The 24,916-nt window shown below is 41.7% G+C and overlaps 1 protein-coding gene across 3 annotated transcripts in view; it reads left to right on the forward strand.

Annotated features, from left to right (window-relative positions):
* The window catches only part of PALM2AKAP2 (PALM2 and AKAP2 fusion), a 544,302-nt gene that overhangs the window by 310,893 nt on the left and 208,493 nt on the right, over nt 1–24,916 (forward strand). For 2 of the 3 annotated variants that reach the window (XM_077141578.1, XM_077141583.1), the window contains exons 5-7: nt 18,404–18,518; nt 19,356–19,377; nt 23,274–23,375. In XM_077141578.1, coding sequence (XP_076997693.1) covers nt 18,404–18,518; nt 19,356–19,377; nt 23,274–23,375 — 239 coding nt within the window. The remainder of the gene's footprint in view (nt 1–18,403; nt 18,519–19,355; nt 19,378–23,273; nt 23,376–24,916) is intronic. The other variant, XM_077141591.1, reaches the window with a different exon arrangement.

Raw genomic sequence — 24,916 nt, forward strand, 5'->3', positions numbered from 1 at the left:
CGTTTTTTTTCCTCAAGATGTTTTTAGCAATTCGGGGCACCCTGCCCTTCCAGATAAATTTGCTTATTGGTTTTTCTATTTCTGAAAAATAAGTTGTTGGGATTTTGATTGGTATTGCATTGAATCTGTAAATCAATTTAGGTAGGATTGACATCTTAACTATATTTAGTCTTCCAATCCATGAACACGGTATGCCCTTCCATCTATTTAGGTCTTCTGTGATTTCTTTTAACAGTTTTTTGTAGTTTTCTTTATATAGGTTTTTTGTCTCTTTGGTTAAATTTATTCCTAGGTATTTTATTCTTTTAGTTGCGATTGTAAATGGGATTCGTTTCTTGATTTCCGCCTCAGCTTGTTCATTACTAGTGTATAGAAAAGCTACAGATTTTTGAATGTTGATCTTGTAGCCTGCTACTTTGCTGTACTCATTTATTAGCTCTAGTAATTTTGTTGTGGATTTTTCTGGGTTTTCTACATATAGTATCATATCGTCTGCAAACAGTGATAGTTTTACTTCTTCCTTTCCAATTTTGATGCCTTGTATTTCTTTTTCTTGTCTAATTGCTCTGGCTAGAACTTCCAACACAATGTTGAATAATAGTGGTGATAGTGGACATCCTTGTCTTGTTCCTGATCTTAGGGGGAAAGTTTTCAATTTTTCCCCATTGAGGATGATATTAGCTGTGGGTTTTTCATATATTCCCTCTATCATTTTAAGGAAGTTCCCTTGTATTCCTATCTTTTGAAGTGTTTTCAGCAGGAAAGGATGTTGAATCTTGTCAAATGCCTTCTCTGCATCAATTGAGATGATCATGTGATTTTTCTGCTTTGATTTGTTGATATGGTGTATTACATTAATTGATTTTCTTGTGTTGAACCATCCTTGCATACCTGGGATGAATCCTACTTGGTCATGATGTATAATTCTTTTAATGTGTTGTTGGATACGATTTGCTAGAATTTTATTGAGGATTTTTGCATCTGTATTCATTAGAGAGATTGGTCTGTAGTTTTCTTTTTTTGTAATATCTTTGCCTGGTTTTGGTATGAGGGTGATGTTGGCTTCATAGAATGAATTAGGTAGTTTTCCCTCCACTTCGATTATGTTGAAGAGTTTGAGGAGAGTAGGTACTAATTCTTTCTGGAATGTTTGATAGAATTCACATGTGAAGCCGTCTGGTCCTGGACTTTTCTTTTTAGGGAGCTTTTGAATAACTAATTCAATCTCTTTACTTGTGATTGGTTTGTTGAGGTCGTCTATTTCTTCTTGAGTCAAAGTTGGTTGTTCATGTCTTTCCAGGAACCTGTCAATTTCTTCTAAATTGTTGTATTTATTAGCGTAAAGTTGTTCATAGTATCCTGTTATTACCTCCTTTATTTCTGTGAGGTCAGTAGTTATGTCTCCTCTTCCATTTCTGATCTTATTTATTTGCATCCTCTCTCTTCTTCTTTTTGTCAATCTTGCTAAGGGCCCATCAATCTTGTTGATTTTCTCATAGAACCAACTTCTGGTCTTATTGATTTTCTCTATTGTTTTCATGTTTTCAATTTCATTTATTTCTGCTCTAATCTTTGTTATTTCTTTCCTTTTGCTTGCTTTGGGATTAGTTTGCTGTTCTTTCTCCAGTTCTTCCAAGTGGACAGTTAATTCCTGCATTTTTGCCTTTTCTTCTTTTCTGATAAAGGCATTTAGGGCAATAAATTTCCCTCTTAGCACTGCCTTTGCTGCGTCCCATAAGTTTTGATATGTTGTGTCTTCATTTTCATTTGCCTCTAGGTATTTACTAATTTCTCTTGCAATTTCTTCTTTGACCCACTTGTTGTTTAAGAGTGTGTTGTTGAGCCTCCATGTATTTATGAATTTTCTGGCCCTCCGCCTATTATTGATTTCCAACTTCATTCCTTTATGATCCGAGAAAGTGTTGTGTATGATTTCAATATTTTTAAATTTGTTAAGACTTGCTTTGTGACCCAGCATATGGTCTATCTTTGAGAATGATCCATGAGCACTTGAAAAAAAGGTGTATCCTGCTGTTGTGGGATGTAATGTCCTATAAATGTCTGTTAAGTCAAGTTCATTTATAGTAATATTCAGGTTCTCTATTTCTTTATTGATCCTCTGTGTAGATGTTCTGTCCATTGATGAGAGTGGTGAATTGAAGTCTCCAACTATTATGGTATGTGTGTCTATTTCCCTTTTCAGTGTTTGCAGTGTATTCCTCACGTATTTTGGGGCATTCTGGTTCGGTGCGTAAATATTTATGATTGTTATGTCTTCTTGTTTAATTGTTCCTTTTAATAGTATATAGTGTCCTTCTTTGTCTCTTTTAACTGTTTTACATTTGAAGTCTAACTTGTTGGATATTAGTATAGCCACTCCTGCTCTTTTCTGGTTGTTGTTTGCATGAAATATCTTTTCCCAACCTTTCACTTTCAACCTATATTTATCTTTGGGTCTAAGATGTGTTTCCTGTAGACAGCATATAGAAGGATCCTGTTTTTTAATCCATTCTGCCAGTCTATGTCTTTTAATTGGGGAATTCAGTCCATTGACATTTAGAGTTATTACTGTTTGGATAATATTTTCCTCTACCATTTTGCCTTTTGTATTATATATATCATATCTGATTTTCCTTCTTTCTACACTTTTCTCCATGTCTCTCTCTTCTGTCTTTTTGGTTCTGACTCTAGTGCTTCCTTTAGTATTTCTTGCAGAGCTGGTCTCTTGGTCACAAATTCTCTTAGTGACTTTTTGTCTGAGAATGTTTTAATTTCTCCCTCATTTTTGAAGGACAATTTTGCTGGATATAGGAGTCTTGGCTGGCAGTTTTTCTCTTTTAGTAACTTAAATATATCATCCCACTGTCTTCTAGTTTCCATGGTTTCTACTGAGAAATCTACACATAGTCTTATTGGGTTTCCCTTGTATGTGACGGATTGTTTTTCTCTCGCTGCCTTCAAGATCCTCTCTTTCTCTTTGACCTCTGACATTCTAACTAGTAAGTGTCTTGGGGAATGCCTATTTGTGTCTAATCTCTTTGGGGTGCGCTGCACTTCTTGGATCTGTAATTTTAGGTCTTTCATAAGAGTTGGGAAATTTTCAGTGATAATTTCTTCCATTAGTTTTTCTCCTCCTTTTCCCTTCTCTTCTCCTTCTGGGATACCCACTACACGTATATTTGTACAGTTCACATTGTCCTTGAGTTCCCTGATACCTTGTTCAAATTTTTCCATTCTTTTCCGGATAGTTTTCTGTTTCTTTTTGGAATTCAGATGTTTCATCCTCCAAATCACTAATTCTATCTTCTGTTTCTTTAAATCTGTCATTGTAGGTATCCATTGTTTTTTCCATCTTTTCTACTTTATCTTTCACTTCCATAAGTTCTGTGATTTGTTTTTTCAGTTTTTCTATTTCTTCTTTATGTTCAGCCCATGTCTTCTTCATGTCCTCCCTCAATTTATCGATTTCGTTTTTGAAGAGGTTTTCCATTTCTGTTCGTATATTCAGCATTAGTTGTTTCAGCTCCTGTATCTCATTTGAACTATTGGTTTCTTCGTTTGACTGGGCCATATGTTCAATTTTCTGAGCGTGATCCATTATCTTCTGCTGGCGTCTGGGCATTTAGTCAGATTTCCCCGGGTGTTCGACCCCACAGGTTGAAAGATTTTTCTGTGCAATCTCTGGGTTCTGTTCTTCCTATCCTGCCCAGTAGGTGGCGCTCGTGGCACACGCCTGTCTGTGGGTTCCACCAGCGAAAGTTGCTGTGGGTCCCTCAACTCTGGAAAACTCTCGCCGTAGGGGAGGTTCGGCAACCGAAGCATCTTGGAAGAATGCCAGCCGGCCCGGGGTTCCAAACGCGGGGAGGGTCGCCAGCCGTCGCAGCACAGGAGAGCGTCCGGCCAAATTAGCCAGTCGGCCCGGGGCACCAAGCGTGGCGGGAGGGCGCCAGCTGTCGCAGCCCGGGAGAGTACACTGTTCCCAGCCGACGGGGGAGTCACGTGTTTGGAAGGGATCCCCCGGTCACTGTTCTCCGCAGTCTGGGGATTTCCGACCCAACTATCTCAGTTGTTCCGGGGGGCCTCGTGTGGTGGGGGCACCAGCCGCCGCGGCCTAAGGGGACTGCCTGTCCAATTCTACCAGCTGGCCCAGGAAGGTGGAAGGGAGGGACTCCGGTCGCTTGCCGTCCCACCCAGGAAAGCCCGTGCCCCTTGGTGATCTCACCGGAGCTGGTTCTCCCAGATAGTCAGCCGTTCCAGGATGGGGTGCGCTGTCCCTTTGATCTCCCTCGTGGCTCCGGGAGCTGCTCTGTATTATCTCCACTCCCCCAGTAGCTGTTCTGGAGGAGGAAAGGTGAGGGCGGCAAGGCTGTCGAGGCTGATGGCGGAGGAGCACGGTGAAGGCGGGGGAAGAGGGCACCGTGGTGGTTGGAGAGCAGCCGGAACAGGAGGGGGAGGAGAGGGGAGAAGGAGGGCGGGCGGCTCGGCTGCTGCGGGGCGTGGGCGCCGCACGGCGGGCCGGCGGAGAAAGAGAGGGGAGAAGGAGGGCGGGCGGCTCGGCTGCTGCGGGGCGTGGGCGCCGCGCGGCGGGCCGGCGGAGAAAGAGAGTCAGTTTTTCTTAACTTACAAAACTCAAGAGCATTTTGGTCTTCGGATCTTGTCGACATTTCCCCGAAGTTCTTTTCTTGTTCTCATATTTCTGTCTTGTTGATCTGAATACTCGTACTTCATTTTATTACTGGAATTTACAGAGGTCTTTAGAATCAAAATGAAATCTGTAAGTGGCTTTCATCATAGGAACAGGGATTGGATTTGTCTTCATCCTACTACCTTAACCCCCATCGTGGAACTGTCCATTCATTCCAAGGTCTTAGCATAATTGCATAAAGCCATGAAATACTTTACCTCTTTTCAGTGTAACATACTCTTTCTAAGTGAAAGAGAAGGATAGAAGCTCCAAAGCCCACCTATCTTGACATCTAAGTTAAAATTTCTAAACATTAGGGTGAAATGGGGATGTGAGTCAGAAGAAAAATGAATGAAGCAAGGGAACAGGACAGAGTTATGATAAGAGGGGCAACTGGACAGTCACACACCAGAGCAGGGCAAAGTTGTTCTTTCCATTAGCATCCTAAGCTTCTCCCCCACAGCCAGGGTAATGTCAGGCACTCTGGCACTATAGGGGAAGGATGGCATGGTACAATGGCAGCCTTTATGGACAGGTTGTACTCTGCATGGATGCATGTACCTCCAAAAGTAAGTAACTGTGTGTGCCTCATGTATCAGAAAAAAATGTTGACATAATAAAGGTGCATTTTGTTACTTTGTAATTTCTCCAAAAGAGGGAAAAATTATCATAGCCCATAGCCCCACATTCTAAGTCGGATACAAGCACAGGGCTGCTAGAGTGACACCAGCCCTTTGAGACTGGTATGATCAACCCCTCAGGCTTGGAGAAGACCCTAGAAAAACAGAGTATGGACTGAAGTATGCCCTTTCTTCAGAGATCCTCAGTGAACAAGTATCATCCATGTTTCCTCTAGAATTTAAAGCCTGGAGAAAAAGAGAGATATTTTTTAAATGGACATCCATCACAAGTAGAGTGGAAGGTACAGCAGATTTCCATAGTTTTTATTTCCTGCAGAGTTGGCTTTTTCTGGGTTCTAATCCTTCTTTTCTGTCCTGCCATGAACCCCTCGCCATGTGTCACTATAGCCTTGACTTTTTCTATTGCTTAGCCACCTTCCTTTCTCTAGTGGAACCTGATCTGGCTCATAGATCAGTTCCCTAAAAGTCCTCTGCAGGGGAAGCTGTTTTCCTCATCTGTTACATTAGTAAGTGCTAAGGAATGTTTGCTGCTGCTGCTGCTGCTGCTGTTGTTCTTGTATTTGTCCCATCATCGTTTGCTGGGAAATAAGGTTTCTGCCTGCCTGTTGCTTTTCTCAATGCCTTTTCCACCACCATTGCTCAAAAAACATTTTCTCTTTGGAGTGTTGCCACCTCTGCTTCTGATCTGTTTCCAAAATTTCAGTCTTGGAGCTGACTTTCTCCTCATGTGTCTCCAATTGTCCTACCTCACATCATTACTGTGCCTGTCCTGGCTTTTGTTGCCCTTTCTGGTCTTTGACCCTTCCTTCTTTTCCTAATTTGTCAACTCACATCTGCTTTCTCTTGTTCTCTACCCTACTTGGACTCCATGAGCACCATGTGAGAGCTGCTGCCTAGAGGCCCAGGAATGTATCAGGCACTTGACCTTTTAACAGACCTGTTGTTCCACTTCCCAGCCCCAATCCAAGTACTCCATTCCACTCCTGTACCATGGCAGAAACAGCCCTGAAAAACATCATGCAAGTGTCCTGGGTGATTATTTAGAGAGTCCTGCTGTCCTACTCCACAGGCACCCATAACTTCACGGAAATCCTGAATCCATTTGTTGCGTAACTTCAGCACCTCCCTTAGAACAGTGGTTCTAAACCTTCTCACTCCTTAGGTCTCTAACCACCTATTTCCTCTGTCACTGCCAACCTATTTCCTGAACTGGATTCCATTAGGAAAGCGTCTTATCCTCACTGTCTGGTTGTCTCAGCATATCCCAATTATCTCTCCCCCGTCAGTCTCAAAATTTCTATTTTGTGTCATCCTCAAGGAAACAGCTGTTTTATCAGCCTTTTCACGTATTCTCTTGATTTCAGTGCTTCATACCTGCTCCAGAGGCCCTCTAATGAGAGTGGATGTAGGTGATAAAAAAATTGTTAGCCCTACCACCCTACCCTGAGGTTTCAGCAAAGGCAGTCTGGCAAAAAAAATCTTTTCATGGGACTTGTCCCTTCTGTAAGTCCATCCTCAGTAATCTGTATTTTTTCTTATCACCCATTTCCCAATTGAGCTCTGCATTTCTCTCCCTGGTTTATGCTTTCTCCTTCCCTCCCTCTGCCCTGAGTTCGCTTTCTTTACTCTCTACAATTATACTCCAATATAACCCTCCCTTAAACAGTGCCTCCTTCAGTCCTTAGGATATTTTTCTTGTGACTTATTGGTTTGACTGCTATACTTTTGGCAAACTCTAAACCCATGGTTAATAATGGTAAATAAGCCAATAAATAAAATAAAAATTTAAAAGAAACACCAACATAGGGTTGCCTAATTCATTTTGGCAAATAAGGATACCAAAGAAAGAAAGAAAGAAAACAATAAAAGCAGCGCCAGCTACAATTTTCACTTGTCATCAGTTCACAAGAGGAAGAACATTGTTAAAGCAAAGCATTTGTTAAATACAAATGCATTTAGTATACAAAACACATAATCTTCTGTATTTCTGTCTTTGATGAAACAGTATTTGGGATTTGCAAGGCTAGATCAGTGCATCTCAAACTTTAATGGGTACCTGGATCACCTGGTTGAAATACAAAATAGTAGTTCTGGGGCAGGGCCTGAGACTCAGCATTTCTAACTCCCAAGTAATGTGATACTGCTGGTCCCTGACCATACATTGAGTAGCAAGGGCTAGGCTACATTTGCAGCGTCAGTTAAGATTTCTTTGAGTGCACATAACAGAAATTGACTATAGTTATGGAAAGAGAGAACAAAAATGAGAGAATGAGACAGAGAAAAAGATTGAAAGAAGCTAAAAATTCATAGGATGGAAGGAGGGATTGAATAATCAGGTCTTAGGCAGATCAGGATCCAGCAATCTCTTTGGGTTGTTTGTTGGAAAAGGGTTCACCTCCAAAGATGTTCCATTCTTGAGTGGCTCCATGGAGATTCAGATTGTTGACAAGAGTCCAGTTGGCCTCAGTTGGTTATAGTCCCACTCCTTAGTCAGGAATGTTGGGCTCTCTGATTAGTAGTTCCACCAAGTCCACAAACAACTCTAGGGAGATTGTTTCCCAATGGAAGAGCTGGACGTTCTTCCCAAAAGGAAAAGGGAAGGAATCTGGGCAGATGAAACTAACAGGTGCCACCTCCCTTAACCTCCGTCACTCATTTCTGAACCACATATAATCTGGCTTCTGCTGCTACCCCCATAACTGAAACTTTAGTATCATGCATGAGCTCCATGAATAGCTCTCTGAGCTGCAAGACTGGCAGTGTTTTTAATGTGTACAGCTAGCCAAATTGTGTCTCTTCCGAGTAATTTAACTGGCAGAGGTCCTGCCTCTGGAAGTCAGACTGACACAAACTTCACAATCTCGGCACACCAAAGAGATGCTGAGATGTGGATGATCGGAATCGTGCAGTGCAGTGAGAGGAAACCTCCCTGCTGAGATGATGGGAAAAGGAATTTGACGGATGGGACTGGGGAGGGGAGGCACAGCTCTGGCTGACTCCCATTTACCAGGGTAATGAATTTCAAATCTTGTGATTGCTCATTTGTTTCCTTCTTCTGCTGAGTCATCAATGAGGTGCGGGGCTGAGATTAGTTGTGGCGCCAAATCGTCAGCATACTTCTGAAGAGCATTCACTCAAAATTCAGTAATATTTGGTAGGTGTCTTATATTTATTAGGATGAGGTGTGGATGCAAATCACAGAGACCCAAAATAACAGTGGCTTAAAAGAGATGAAAGTTTATTTCTCCCTTCAGTAAAAATCCACAGACTGGCAGCCAAGAGCCGTCTAGTGTCTGTGCTCTGTGAATTCCTCAGGGACCTGAGCTTCTTCCAGCTTACCCCTCTACTATCCTTAAGGTTTGGACCTTGTCTTTGGCATCCAAAATGACCATTAGAGCATTTCAGACAGAAGGATGAAGGAAGAACTGAAGAAAAAAAGTCAAAAAAGGAGTTCTAGAAGCTGCCCCACAATACTTTCACTTACATCCCATTGGCCAGAACATAATAAACACATGCTACACTTTGCTGCAAAGGATGCTGAGAAAGGTGGTCTTTTTCTGTGTAGCCCTGTACCCTGTGAAACTTTAGGAGTTGTTTGCTCTGAAAGAAGGGGAGGATGGAAATTGATGAACTCAGTCTCCATTTCAGTTTTACTTGTGCTGGGCACATAAAGACATGTGCAGCCTTCCTTTCCTCTGAGCAGCTAATGTTATCCCTACCAGACAACAAGCAACTCATGTTTGTTTTGGCAGGTTGACTGAGGGGCCACACAAGCACCCCACTTGACTGCTCAGCTATGAAATCATAGTCCAAGAGGAGAAGATAGGCTTGGACTCAGCACCTTTGGCCAGTCTGTCAGCATCTCCTTTTATTCTGGAAGTGTTTACTGGAACTCACACTCATGTCATCTGTGCAGCAGTGTTGGGCCTACTCACGGGTTGAGTGTGTAACCCTACCCTGTTTCTCTCAATAGTTATGAAGGTTGTTAAGACTCAGTCCTTTGTTGAGAATATGCTGGTCTTGCTAATAAGCTTGTTCAGAAGTAGACTTAGCATCCAGAAGATTTGGGGAACTGCCCTTTTGACCTCAGCTATCAGTAGGTACTGAGTTTATTTCATGAAGGAACCCAGAAGTCATCCTTCCCATTAGTCTTTCACCCCTTTCCTTTTCTACTCTCCTAGCATGCCACCCTGCTACTGGAGTCTACTTCGTATCACCAGTGCTGAACCTTGATTTTTCACTTGATTTTTTATTTTATTTAAAATAAAATATTTTTATTTTAAATTCCATTTACGCTGGGTCTTCCCATTTCTCAGAGTGAGCTTCTGCAACTCATGCTGTTTATTAGACCTGATCTCTGCACTTCCAAAGCATAAAACTTGGGCAATTAGTGAAAGTTACGGGGGAACAAATTTTGCCTAAATCTGTGTGTGAGTGTTCTGATAAGTATGTTGTCCAAGGAGGGAATGGAGGTGCCTTAGTAAGTGGTAAGCTCCCCATGTGTGGAGAATTTCAAGCAGAGGAAGGCCAGCCCCTGGGTGGAGTACAATTCAGGATCTCATTGCTGAAAAGCAATTAGGTTAAATAGCTTCCCCTTCCAGTCTGCCCTTCTGTGGCTCTGCAAGCATGAAGAAGCATTAAAATTGCATTGTGAGTTCTCAAAGAAGTGAGGAAAGAAAGAGAAAGTGGTCTTAAAGAGGTTTGAGGATAGTGCGGAGAGTACTGATTCTCCAGCCACATTGCCAGAGTCCAGATCTTGGCCCCACATCAGCTCTGTGACCATGAGCAAGTCAGTAACCTTACTGTGCCTCAATTCCTTCATCTGTAAAAAGTTAAAAATATGCCTTCCTCATGGGGTATTATGAAAATTAATTGCCATAATACATATAAAATATTTAAAACAGTACCTAAAACATGGTAAGAACTCAGTAAACTTAATATTTACTGTTACTGTTTTATATATATATATATATATATATATATATATATATATATAACATGGACAGCAAAAACAAGATGAGAATTATTGGTATTATGTGTAATTATTATCATCCTAATGAAGAAAGAAAAATCAAGCACACCTAAATTTATAGGCAATGTGCTTTCCAAACAGTAAGGCTATTGAAAACCAAGTTTGTGTTAGGTTTGTACTTTCTTTGATTCAACCAACAGATTCCCAGGCAAAGGAAAAGTTATTGGTTGCTGAAAGTAAGAAGAGCAGAGGTGTAGCAGCCCCTCATGGGAAGCGGGAGCTAGAGAGTCAGTGGCACCGTCTCTCCTACCAGTCTCTCCTGTCTGTACCTATCTTTGTTCCAGCTTTTGTTTTCTTCTACTACAGAGGGGAAGGAGGCAGGTTCTCAGCAGGGCAGCAGGGTAGAGCCGAAAGAAAGCACATGTGAGCTGATGGGTTGGAGAACGGGAATATTCAGGACCTCTCGAGTCATCTTGCTGGGTCGTGTCAGCTAGAGGGCAGAACGTGCTGTGACTGAAAAGGCCATGCAGGGCCACGTGCCAATGGGTAAAAGTAGAGGAATATGATATTCTGAGCCTTGGCCCATGCTATCTCTTCTGTCGGCATGTTTTCTTCTCTTTTCCACCTGGTGAATGCATCCTGTAAGTCCCAGCTAACATGGCACCTACTCAGTCAAGCTTTTTTCACCACCTCATATCAGTTGGGAATTGCAGTAAACTCTGATTAGCAGAAACCCCACAATGGTGCTTAAACTCATAACAAGTAATATAGAGCAGGACCATCCAGGGCTAGTACAGTGACTGTATGATGCCATCTAGGACTCAGGCATTTTCTCTCTTTCTGCACACTCAGCATCCTAAGCATACTCTTATGGATACAGGATGACTGTTTCACCTCTAGCTAAATGTCCCTTGTGATGGGCAGAATAAAGAACCCCCAGAAATATCCATGTTCTAATCCCGGGAACCTGTGAATATCTTAAGTTACATGGCAAAAGACAGTTAAATTGCAGATGGAATTAAGGTTGCTAATCAGTTGATCTTAAAATAAGAAGTTTATCCTGGATTATCTAGGTAGGCCCAACATAATCACAAGGGTTCTTAAAAATGGAAGGAAGGAGGGTGCAGTGTGAGAGTAGTTCAGTTGTAGACTTCTCATCTACCATGCAGGAGACCCAGATTCAATTCCCAACCCATGCACTTCCCCCAAGCAAAAACAAACAAAAGAAGCCATCAAAAACAAACAAACGAATAAAAAATTCAACAAGTGGTGCTGCAATAACGGAGTACTCACATGGAAAAAGAATGAAATGTGACCCTGCCATACAGGCATACAACAAGAGAAAAGAAAGGAGGAAGCAGAAGAAGAGAGTCATGGAGAGATGTGATTGCAGAAGAGAGCTCAGAGAGATGCAGCCTGCTCAAAGCTTTGAAGATGGAGTAAGGGGCCATGAGTCCAAAAACATGAGCTCTAGGAGCTGGAAAAGGCAAGGAAGCAGAACTTCCAGAACAGAACAGAAACCTGCCAACACCTTAACTCAGTGAGACCCATATCAGACTTCTGAGTTGTAGAACTGTAAGATAATAAATTTGCCTTGTTTTAAGCCACTAGGTTAATGGTAATTTGTTACAGGAGCAATAGGAAACTAAGACATCCCTGTAGCACCATGTCCTGTACCAGGCAGGAAGAAGAGAAAGGGCAAAGGGCATATGCCACCTGAGTCAAACCTCCTTCCCCCCTCCTTTTAAGAGCTTTCCCAGAAGCCACATCTAACAATTTTGACTTACATCTCATTGGCCAGAACTGTCCCTGGCTACTGTTATCTGCAAAGGAACCTGAGCTGTGTAGTTGTTCATCTGGGCACATTGCAGCCCCCAACATAGTAGTATGGAAGAAGGGGAGGGGAGAAACTGGGCAGGCAACTTGTACTCCTAGATGCACACTCCCAGCCAGAACTGACAATTCTACAATGCACCCTTCTACATTATCGCTCTTTCTGCGTTATGTTGTAATGTATGTGTTCACATGACTGTTCTCATTACTTGAGCAAGAACTCTTACAGGCAGACACTGCATCTGATTTCTTTGTGTCCCAGGTACTCAATACAATGCCTGGTACAGAGGGGATATCTACATGAAGTTGAATAAGTGGGTGGATGAAGGTGTAAATGAATTTTGAAATAAATAAATGATCTATGCATGTCATAGAGCCATAAATCTTTATTTTTCTGTGATGATGGTCTGTTGGGGTTAGGTAGGTTTTATACAGCCATTTGGCCATGACTGCAACCTCATCTCCAGTCAATTAAACTTACACAGCTGCAGTGTGTCACCTTTCCTTACAGCTTCTTACAGTTTGCTTTTTGCTCAGAAGAAGCTGAGCAAGTCGGTCAGAGGCTGTTACTTGCACCTGTCACAGCCTGAAGAACCTCGGTTAACCTTGAGTATAAATTACACTTCCTGCCTATTCTTTATTTTTAGCCCCATAATATCTACTTGGCTCCTTCAGGGAAGATTGCATTAGATTTCAGCCTTGAGTCTACAAAACAGTGGTGTTTCTAGCCTGGCATGACACCCTGTTTCTTGGGAAGTTCCTCAGCCCCAGTACTAAAGTTTTCCAAAGAACCTGGCAACTGGGCACACTCAGAACCTGGCCCAAGCCTATATGTGAATTTGTAGAAAAATCTGTTATTTGTATATGATTTGCTTAATTCCCCTCATTCATTCCCTTTGGGACGAAACCCAGTTGTTATCTCAAAGGCTTAGTTTCGTTGTGGTTTTTTTCTCTCTCCATTCCTTCTCAGTTACTCAGTATCATGACCCAAATCTTTAGCACTTGAGCTATATAGCTGAGCACACTGAAACCCATATAGTCAGGGGCAGGCTGTGGAGACACAGTGGGGTCAGCCAGTGGCATCAGGTCACAGAAAATTCTTAAACACTTGAGACCACTTTGCCAAGAAAAGTGAGTAACTTAGTGTCAGACATTTGCAACATGATTTTCTTTTAGAATCTCCTATACTGCCCAGCTCATCATTGAGCCATGCAAGCTTAGTAAATGTTCATTGAATTAGATTTGAGTGGACATTAGAGTTTACCCATTTAACCCCTTCACTTAGCAAATGAGAAAACATGGGGTCCTGGTACTTTTCTTATGGCACAGCCAGTGAGTTGTTGCCTTCTCAGCAGTAGGCCTTGAGAAGTATTTTTATAAAGCAATTTCTTATTTTTATTCTGGTTACAAAAATAATACATTATTTTTTTTAGTTGGGAAAATGTTGAAAATTATAAAGACCAGAATTAAAATCATCCATAAACTCATCACCCAGAGACAACTACCATGGATATTTTCCTATTTTCTCATTCTCAATTCTTATGAAGTGTTGCCTGATAACTCTCCAAACTTCTCTGAGGATTGGAGGGAAGAGTTCGTGGATAGATTATGTTCTTTCTAATCCTTAACTTATGTATTATTGGAATAGATACATATAAATATAAATATCTTGTGTAATTTAGCCATTATTACAATAATACTGTTTAACATAGTACCCTTTGCTCACACTTCTGTGAGTAGGCTGGGAATTTGCCAATCTAGACTGCTCATCTGAGTAGCTCTAATTGAAGGTGCTAGTCCAATTGGCCGTGGCTTTCAACTATGAGTCGGGTTTAGGTCTACTCCATGTGTGTTGATTCTGGGGCCCAGACTGAAAGGGCAGCCATTGCCCAGACGCTCTCCTCAGAGGTGCAAGAGGGCAAACCCAACTGGGTATATATTCTAAACCTTTGTTTGTGTTGTATCAGTGGATATCCCAGTGACTACAGCAAATCACTTGGCTGAGCCCAAAGTCAAGGGACAGAGAAGTATGTCCCATCCACCATGACCAAAGAAAATCACATGGCCAGACCAACATCATTGAAGCAGGGAAGTGTACTCTTCCCCATTGGGGCAAAGAGGGAAAAGAGGAAATATTTTTGAAAGTGAAAAAAATCTACTACACTTCCCTAAATATCTCCTGAAGTTTTCTATTCCTTGAGTTTCAAATGATAACTGCTCACCTGGCCAGAGGTATCATTCTCCCAATCTATCCAGGAATCCTCTAGGCCCCAGCTCCTGTACCCATGGAATTAGTTCCATTTATGGATCATTTTATCATCCCATGAATGTTGCCTCTATTCCACACCCATTTCCCTTTCCATGAATCCCCCACAAATAATTTACACAGATGTGTGAAGAATATTTTACTAAATATTTGGAACCTCAAAGGAATTTTATATCTCTGTGTTGCTTGGCCTTTTCTCCTTCTCAAGATTCTATTTGCATCCCAGCCTCCTCACATCCTCTCAAGTCAAAGTTTGCTGAAGAACCCACCCTAGTCTCAGAAATCCTGAAGGTCTTATCTTGGCTGAGCTACAGCTTTGTGCAACTTGTTTCAGTTTTTTTTTTCTTCATTCATTCAATGTGCATGTATTGAGCACTTGTGCCCGCACTGCAATGAATTTGTAATCTAGTAGGGAAAATTAATAATGTATGTATACTCTAACACAGAGTTTAAAGTTACTAAACCACAGCACTGTTGACATTTGGGACCACATGAGTTTTTATTGTGGAGGACTGTTCTGTGTATTGTAGGATGTTTAGCAGCATTTTGGTCTCTACCCAGTAGAAGAGTGTAACAGTCTCTACCCCACGTATGGCAATCAGAAATGTCACCAGACATTGCCAAAAATCCCCTGGGTTGAGAACTGCTGATCTAACACAAGTAGACTTGATAAAACCAAAATAGAGTAGACTCTGCTAAACCAAAATAACTTAACTAAGAATTGTTCAGTGGATGGAGGTATTATTTCTTGCTCATGGAGAAGGGGACGCCTAAATTGAGACTTTGAGAATGGATAGGGTTTTGAGATGAGTTTTCCAGAGGAAGAGAACATGAGTCACATACGGAGAAACAGTAATTCTGTGACACTAAAGCATAAAGTGAAACATGAATGTTGGTAGAAGTCAGATAGCTGGGAGGCTAGACCCTGTAGGACCTTATAAGTCATTGTAAAGACTTCTGCTTTTACTCTGAATTAAATGTGAAGCGGTGGGAGGAGTGACTTGATCCTACTTAACAATTTGTTAAGACCCCTGATGCCATGTTGTGAATGGATTATTAGAGGGTGAAGTTGAAGATGGAAGACTGGTTAGTTGGGAGGCTGTTATTTTATCCAAAGACAAGATGGTGACTTGGATCAGGGTGGTAACAGTGAAGGTGGTGAGAAGTGTTTGGATTCTGGATATATATGAAAGATGGAGTCAATCATATTTGTTGTTAATTAGATGTGTTTATGAAAGAGGCATCAAAGAGACTCCAAGATGTTTTTACCAGGGCGACTGGAAGAATGAAGTTGTCATTTACTGAGATGGATACCTGGGTAGGGCAGGTCCAGAGGAATTTAGATTTAGATACGTAAAGTTTAGAATGTCTATTAAACATCCAAGTGGGGATGTTGTGTAGCCAGATATGCAAGTGTGAACTTTAGGATAGAGGAGAGACTAGAGATATAAATTAGGAGTCATCAGCATATGGTTGGTATTCAGAGCCATGAGACTGAATGAGATCACCAAGAGTGAGTAAGGATAGAGAAAAAGTCCAAAGCTAAGCCTTGGGACTTTAAAAGCCAGGGAAGATAACGAAATCCAGCAAAGTAGACTAAGAAGGCAGTACCAATGAATTATGAATAAAACCAAGAGAACCAAGAGCATGAGATGTCTTAGTTTGCCAGGGTTGCTATGACAAATACCACACACTGGGTTGGCTTAACAACAGGGATTTATTATCTCACAGTTTTTGAGGTTAGAAGTCCAAAATCAAGGTCTCATCAGGCCATGCTTTCCCCCCAGAGTCTGTAGCCTTCTGACAGACTCTGCAGCTTCTGTTTTCTGCTGATTTCTGCTGACTTCTAACTTTTGGTTTCTACTGACTGAATTTCTTTTGTCAGTTATATGGATTAAGGCCCATCCTGATTCAACTTTAACCTCATCTAAATGGGATATCTAAAGATCCTATTCACAAATGAGTCTACTTCTTAGCTAATGAGATTATTTTCAAAGGCTCTTTTTACAAATGGGTTCACATTGACAAGAACACAGATTAAAACTTGAACATATCTTTTGTGGAGTACATGGTTCAGTCCCCAGCATGGGGTAGCCTAGAAACCAAGTGAAGAAAGTATTACCAAGAGAAGGAAACAACTTACTATGTCAGTGCTTCTAATAAGCTAGATGAGGCTTGAGGATTGATCTTTGGATTTAGCAACGTGGAAGTCTTTAGTGACCTTGACAGGAGTGGAAGTTTTTGCACAGAAGAAATAGTATCACATTTTTATGCCAATGGGAATGATCCAGTAAAGACAGGAAAATTTGATGCAGTGTGGTGTGGTAGCCGTAAGTAAGACCTAGGCCAAGGCAACTCTAGCAATAAGAGAGCAAGTAAAATATATGGTCAGGGTGCTGGTAGGTGGGTATAGATAGAGATGAGGCTTTGGAGACCATCTTTGTCGATTTTTTCCATGATAGGTTCTCATCTCCACATTAAGAACATCTTCAGTGAGACTGTTTACCTTACTGACATTATGTGTTTATATTTTTCTTTTTATAATATATGCATCTAAAGCTCTATTTATTTGGAGGACATATATTTGGAAGTTGGGCTTGTTTTCATGACTCAAAGTAATTGCTGGAAAGTCTCATCCATCTAGAGGTCCTAACACCCAGGAAAGAACTAGAAAAGGCTTCTGAGGGTCCATTGTGCATGCCCAAATTTGTGCATAGAACTTAGTGGTCCTTACGCCTTAGAAGCGCTCACTGTGAACTCTACATTGTAGGTCTCATTTTAACAGACTTTCTTATCTAGTGCCCAGCAGCATATCAGAAGAAGGGGAACATGTGGAGGCAATGAGAGAGAGGACAAGTATCACAGACCCAGACTCAACAGTAAAGTTTCCAGCATGGCAAAGGGGAAAGAGACCAAAAGGAAAAATCAGTGAATGAATACATAAATAAGCAAATAAATTCAGACTATATAATTGTAGAGGCACAGCAATCTGGAGTTCTTTGGACAGGATTACAATCCTCTATAACATCACCCTGGTATACAGTGTTTCACAAGGCATGGAATGTGTGAAATATTGTAGAACCCATGGAGTTTGCGCTCCTAGCATGATGGCTAGAAGAGGGTCTAGAATCAGACCTCCTGGTGTGAAGCTTTACTTCAGTGCTCAGCAACATTCAGCTGGTTTCCTAACCTGACTAAGATTAATGATCTCATCTGTAAAACGGGAATTCCCTACCTTCTATGGTTATTGGTAAAGTTAAGATAATCCATGTTAATTCTTGGCTCAGTTTATGGCATAGAATTAATGCTCAGCAAAAGCTAATAGCTGTTGCTATCATTTCACTGAAAATCACCAACTTCTTAGCTTTGATTAACAAATCATAGCATAGCTGCTGTCCTGGAAATTCCCAGGGTCTCCTCATAGCACTGAAGTTTCCCATTAGGGAAATATATAGGGTGCTTGTGAAAACTGGGAGAGTTGTAGAAGAGTAGAGGCAGCCGCATCAATCCCCTTCATCTTCCCCTTTTTGGTGGTAGAGGTAGATGACAGCAGGTTTCTACCAGTACTGGCCACCAGCCATTTCTCAGCAACATATTTCCTTTGAGGAAAACTGACCCTTCATCTGATAAAAGTGTAGGTATTCTGAGATAGCTAGGAGAATCTGAAGCTATTTTTCTCCAGCCATTATATCCTATACTGTATAAAAATAATCTATCCCCAAATAAGAAATGTGCACATTAATAAGTTTGTAGAGGAGACTCTAAGGCATATGATAACGTCTGGCTATGAACTATCAAAGGAAGCTTTTAATTGTTTTCTTTTAGTTGATGTCACTCAGTGGCAGAGCTAAAAACACAGGATGCTCTGTAATGGAAAGCCTTGGCCTGGTACCTCAGTATAATGTAAATGCCAGGCAGGTAAAAGTCACCCAACAGGAAGGAGCTGCTCTCTTGCCCAGGGATGGTGGACAATAAAGTAACCTGTTCTCTGTTTGTGTGTCTTCCAGGCTGGAACAGGAAATACAAGCACTGGAAAGTGAAGAGTCCCAGATATCTGCCAAAGAGCAAATCATCTTAGAGAAGCTAAAAGAGACAGAAAAATCCTTCAAGGACTTTCAAAAGGTGAAGAAAACAAATGTGATTTCTCTAAATTATATCCAGGGGTAATGGAACCCTGCAAGCTGGTTCCAATTGGAGAAAAGGCCACTCAGTATTGATGAGAAGTCTGAGCCACAAACTCTGTGAAATGAGAGGCGAATGTGGGGCACTAGGTGAGGCTGAGATGCGTGGCCTGCCTGGAAGTATGAAGGAGCCATTAAATTAGCCCTGTCTACCTCCTGTCCCAATGCCTTGTATGCCTAATGCCTGAAGAAGCTTCTTCTATAGGACTCTAGAATTCTAAAACTAATTCTGAGCGAGCAGATCAAACACTCCCCATGGCTTTAATTATACTTAGGCTTTGCTTTTTGGGTCTTTCCTTTATAAACAGGCCAGAGGCAAAATCATATCAAAGAGATATGAATTCCAAATACAAATAGTGTGACTACATGAAATTTTACTGTATATAAAAACAGATGATGCCATATAACAAAGTGTAGAAAATCCATAAAGCCCATTATATGCTGAACATCTCAGGACTTTTCCCTCCATGGATGTAACATTTCCTCAGGTACCTATCAGTGAACCTGAACAAATAAATTCATTCTAAGATATAGTTTTTCTGATGTCACTTCTCCAAAACAACCAAGGATATTTGCTGTATAATCTAAATAAATCTTGAGAAATTTAGTGTAAGATGGGAATGGAGAACCCTTCCCTTAAATTTTGGGATCCTAAACAAACTTCCCACTGCAGTCAAATTCTGTGTCTGAGCCTGGGGGGAGAAGAATGGGGTTAAATGTAAGAAGGATTATGTCCCCAGAAGAGTACTAACTCCCTGCTCTGCTTTTGTTTCCACAGAGCTTCTCCAACACGGATGGAGGTGAGTGCTCTCAGCCCTGCTGTAGATGAATGTTTTTCTCCCGGTCACCTTAGTGGGAGAGGAACTCTAGTGCTGCCAGTGCATTTCATCAGTCCAGGCTCATCAGAAGATGTGAAGTGTTGGTTTATAAGGGCAACAGAAGGAAGAACAGCCTTGTTTGCAGGGCACAGAGAGGGTTCGCATTCCAAGTCTTCATTGCCTCTCTTCTTTGGGGACTGTTTCTTGACTCGATGATTTTAGTCTAAAATTGGTCTGGCTATTCCCTGCCCCCTCTCACCCCCACCACTTTTTCCTCCTCAATTCCCAAAAGCTCATTCCTTCAGCTTCTCTTGAAAGGTGCTCAGCAAAAAAGAGTGCTAGTGTCAGGACCAGGTAGGTCCGTTATAGGAATGAGCCCATTAGCCCCAGTAGGTAGTTATGTTCTGGGGTCAGAACAGACATCAGAAAGTTGTCATTAAGTTTATAGGACACCTTTTTTATTTTTCTTTAATCAGAAAACTACAGTTTCTCCAGGCTTCCAGAGAAGTGGGACTGGGCAGGGTGCCCTGACCCCTTCCCCAAACTGTGTGGGAAGATTGGCCAGGAGCCCATGAAGGGTAGAAGGGGGCCCTGGCTCCCTGCACCCATCATGGCAGGAGTGGGCCTTTCTCCTCCTCTTCCTTGACACTGTCCCCTCTTCTCCTTACTGGAATGAACCATGGGCTTGTTTTGTTCTCATCCTTCACTTTGCTCCCTGACCCCTGCTACAAACCCATGAAGGCTGCTTGAGTCCCACTTTCACTCTAGCTCTCAGACTGTTCTAGAATGCAGGAGCCTGTGGGAAGGATCAAATACCCTGTGCTCACCTGATCCTTATAAGGACAACTTCTGAAATAGGAAGATAATTAATTAGGAGTCAGAATGAAAGTTGGCATCAGAATATTTTCCCAGTGTCATTTGGAAAACTATGGGGAAAAGTTTTAAAAGTGCATTTTTCTGCATTAGCCAAACATATTTGCCCTAAGGATAGTTGGTAATGACTTTGACAATATATATATATATGTATACATATATATTTTTTGAGCTGTTGTAAGTTTTTTTTTTTAATCTCAGTAAGTGAAAGTCAGGATATCTGGATTTTGCCTCCCTGGATGATCTTTGGGGAGGTACTAAATTAAATCTCTTACTTCCAGTGCCTATAGGCAGGGATGAGTTGGGGGCAAGCCTGTAGGGGCTCCGGAAAGAATGGAGTACCTGTTACAATTCTAGGAAGACAAAGCTGAGCCAGCTCTAGTGTGTGGCCAAGCAGGACATTTGTTCTATACTTTGGATGGCATTCACTAAGGAGATGGCCTTGTTATGTCTACCTGGACAAGGGGCAAGGGACAGTAGCACACAGATACCCATAATCCTGAAGAGGGCACATTGCCCTTTTGTGCAATTTATTTTCCCCCTTCTCTTTTTAAACCAGGACATTCCCTAGACTTCTCTCTGATAATTAGTGAAGGTGAAGGGCCTGCCTGTTATGTCCCTGAGAAAGCTGCACGGGGCATGGAGACCTATATGGTCTTGTAAACAAGTAAAAGTGAGGCTGTGTTATAAACTCTCGTCACCATCTCTTTCATTTTCACCCTGAACTTTCCCTCCATTCTCCTCCTGCATTCCTTCCTACTATTTTCATCCATTCACTTAAACACCAAAAAGCTGTTCAAACCCTCAGCCAGAATTGGCAAAGGAAAGGGCCTGTCCTGGGCCTATCTCAGTCCTTGGTGCATGATTCTGACCTTCTTAAATTCCATCCCATACTGATCTGTGGTGGCATGGTGACTTCCCCATCAAAACCTTCATATCAATTGTTGAAAAATTTCAATGTGTCTTCAGTTGTCCAAAGAAACTAAGGGAACATAATGAAAGTTATCATCAGTTTTGTTTCTATAGCTTTTGCCATTTGTGCTCTTCATACCTACTGTAAATATTTCAGCAGTGCTGGAACTTAAGAAGAATCACTCATCTTGAATTTCTACCCTGTAATCGATTGCTGTCTTCCTTCCCTGACAGTGGGAAGAATAATTATAGACCTTGGCAAGAAGAAGGCAGTTTGCTCATTGAGGCCACCCCAAAAGATTTTTCCCACCGACACTCTGGTGGCCTCATCTGTCATTCCTTGTGCTGGTGCATCAGACAGCCCCTGGCGTGTAACCCTGGAGTTTGTTACTCAAGGCTGTATTGTGGGGAGGGCTGCATATATCCTCCTTCTCATGCCCTCTTGCTACTCCCTTATCCCTTAGCAGAAGCTAAGAATGATGTAGCCCCAGTCCTCCAAGAGCTGCAATGCTCACACTGGGAAAAGGTGTCTCTATGATCCAGCCCTTGTGGCTGGTAGCCACCTCCTGGAAGAGGCTGAGGCATAGTGGAAGAAATAACATTCTCTCTCAGATGTGGAATTCCCTGTCTATGAGTAGCTTTTGTTTCTAGCTGCTAAAAATTTTAGTAGGCAGAGCTGCCTTAGAAACAATATATTTCTCATAGTATGCACTAGACACACATATGACCAATCTTGTGGGGTCTCATGTTGTCTTAATGGCTTGAGCCTCCATCTCATTTGATGGCAGAATGTCAGATTTATCAAGATCCCATTCCCACAGATTTCTGGAACTCTTCAGTGAAACTCAGATATCCTGTAAATCTGTTCTGGTTGATTCTTGTCCCCTAACCTGTCCATCTAGTCCCAGATTGCTACTCCATGGGCTACTGTTAACAATCCTGGGGCAGACTTCCTTCAAGCTGCAGCTTCTGCTTTGTACTGGTTTGGGGAACAGACCCTTTCCATAGCACTACCTGGTTAGAGTAAAGAAAAGGCAGAAACCTAAGCTGAGGAATAATGGAAGGAATCTTCAACTTCAGACACGTGGCTACACTCAGAGCCCCAGGTTCACATTCAAGCCTATCTTTAGAGGGTCCCTACAGCTGCTTCACAGCTGCCTCTCGAAGGGCAGCTCATCTCAAAGGGCCAGTTTTTTGTTTTTTGTTTTTTGTTTTTCATTGAAATGAGAGAACTTCAACCATGTCTGCTTGGCCCAGAGTCCAAGTCATAACACAAGGAAAGAATCACATTACATAGATCGCAGCTTTCTGCCACCTCCCTGCACCTCTCTCTTGGGGGTCCATGGATTCGTCTCCTTTTCTCATCCCAGGTGTTTCCTCCTGTCCTCTAACACATGGGCATACCTGTTGATCTTCACATCTCCCAGGGTCTCACCTCCTTACATGGGCTTGTCAGGGTATTTCCTGGAGCAGAGCTGATTATCTCCTCTTTTGGATCACCAATATTTCTTGCATGTAAGCTAATGGTGAATTCACTAGATGTCATTATTTGGAATCTTGGGATTTTCCAGCTGAAGCATCAGCCTTGATATTGAAATTGTGCGATAAATTCTGGAGGTTGTTTTTTATGCACATAAATTGGTCTTCTGAATGTATAAGGCACATAAAGCTGTATTTCCAGTTCAAGGAATGAGCCCCAAATCTATTTTTCTGTACTGCTTTATGTGCATTTCTGCTTTGATGTCCCATATTTGGTCAGTCCCACCAAGTTGATAATGGTTCCCATCAGCCCATCTCTTATTCTTTTTTCCCTCTGAACTCATTGAACTCCTAGAATCTAGAGAATTCTGGTGAATCTTTTAATACATAGAGTGGTCCTGGGACTTGGGCCCTCTGGCTGGGTTTCCTCCTGCCTCAGCTACTCTGCTGAATCTAGTCCCTGGGCAAATGCTAGTCTTTGTCTACCCTGATCTTTTGTTCAGCGGCTGCCTCAGCGGTCCATTATGTAGGGCAGACAAGCTGCTGTCTCAGCAGTGAACCCACTGGGCCTCCCTATACTGTACCTAATTGTATTCCCTGTTCTCTGCTACCAGATGCAGTAAATTACATTTCCTCCCAGCTCCCTGACCTGCCAATCCTCTGTTCACCAACAGCAGAACCATCACCTGGGCAGGACGGGACTAGCAGAGCAGCTGGTAAGTCCTGGGGAGCTATTTGGTTTTAGAGCCAGAACTGGCCATGGACTTGCATTTCTCTGAATTTCAATAATTGGATGGATGCGCAACTGTCCTTCAGCTTACAGCATTTACAGTGGCCACAGAGGGCAGGCCCTGGCCTCTGATGAGAAATTGGGAAGCAAAGGGAAGGGAGAATTGAGGACATGTATAGTGTTTACCCCCAACTTCAGGCTAGTCTGTCTCTCGTGTTCATGGTCTTTATTTCTGTCTTTATTCTCGAAGTTAATCTGTACTCTGCCTCCAGGAAATTTTATTTTCCTTACTGAAATTGCATAAGATCAAAAAAGCTATGATTGAAAATGGATGGGAAGAGTCTTCAAAGCTTATGTATATATTGCCGGGACCCTTTGTGAGAACAGAGCTGTTTGTGTATTATGCATATGTACTTGTATATGTGCAGTTGATCCCTGACCCTTTCACCTCCAGCCCCCCAAACGAGCCCATGCCCTGCCCCATGCTCATTACATTTTTTACTAATTAAAGTGTGTTTTGTTATGTGCCATGACATGTTATCTGCTCTGGTATAATTGGGAGAAAGTTAGCAATTTAAAGAACATATGTTTCTTTCTAGTGTTTCTCAAGATTGTGGATTTTAGCTACTGTATTTTTTACTATGTAGTATATGGAGCGCTATACTCTGCTCCATTCAGTGTGAATGTTCTTTAGAAGTCAGACTGGAAGGACAAGAATATATCTCTCTACCAACCCTTTTGCTCTACAGAGAAATATACTGGAGGTGAAATTAAAAAATCAAATGCCCACAGTCACAGTGAGTGTCAATGAAATAAAGTGAAATAAGAGCATCAAATTTTGCTTTATATACTCTAGATAAGTTTGTTTTAAAGAAATTACATAATGATGCCTTTTATAAAACAAAAAAAAAATCGTAGACTTTTAAACCAGAGGAAACCTTTTATGTAGACCAACCTGAATATTATATAAAGCAAATAATCCCTCCTTTAATGTAAAAGTAAAATAAAAAGGCAGGTATTTATTAATGCAGTTGTTACTTGCACTGACTAAATTCAAATGTCTACTGGGCATCTCCATGAAGATCCTAGCATATTACTGTTATATACAGACTCTCAGAGTTCTAGAGCTGGATGGGGTCTTAAGGAGTGTCTGGTCAAGCCCAGACCAGGTGCAAAAATACCTGGACAGTTATAGTATGGATAAACTGGAGTCTGGAGCCTGCAGTTGTGCTACAAAGAATCGCTGGCTATGACTTAAAGTATGTTCTCTTTAAATGTTCTGGCATGCACTTATGAGATTATCTTGAGTAATAACTGTTCAAAACTCACACACTTCCCAATTGCTATTTTAGATTTGAGTGTTGAAATTTCTCAATAGTTGTAGGTGAACAGCTTCCCAGCCCATTTCCCCAATCCTGTACCTCAAAGAACATATAACATAATCCAACTAATGGATCATTTAATGGAGAGGGTAGAGACAATGTATGAGGACTAATTTTAAGATACAGGAAAAGTAGGGCAGGCCAT

Source organism: Tamandua tetradactyla, chromosome 2 (genome assembly GCF_023851605.1).
Source record: "Tamandua tetradactyla isolate mTamTet1 chromosome 2, mTamTet1.pri, whole genome shotgun sequence".
Classification (NCBI taxonomy): domain Eukaryota; kingdom Metazoa; phylum Chordata; class Mammalia; order Pilosa; family Myrmecophagidae; genus Tamandua; species Tamandua tetradactyla.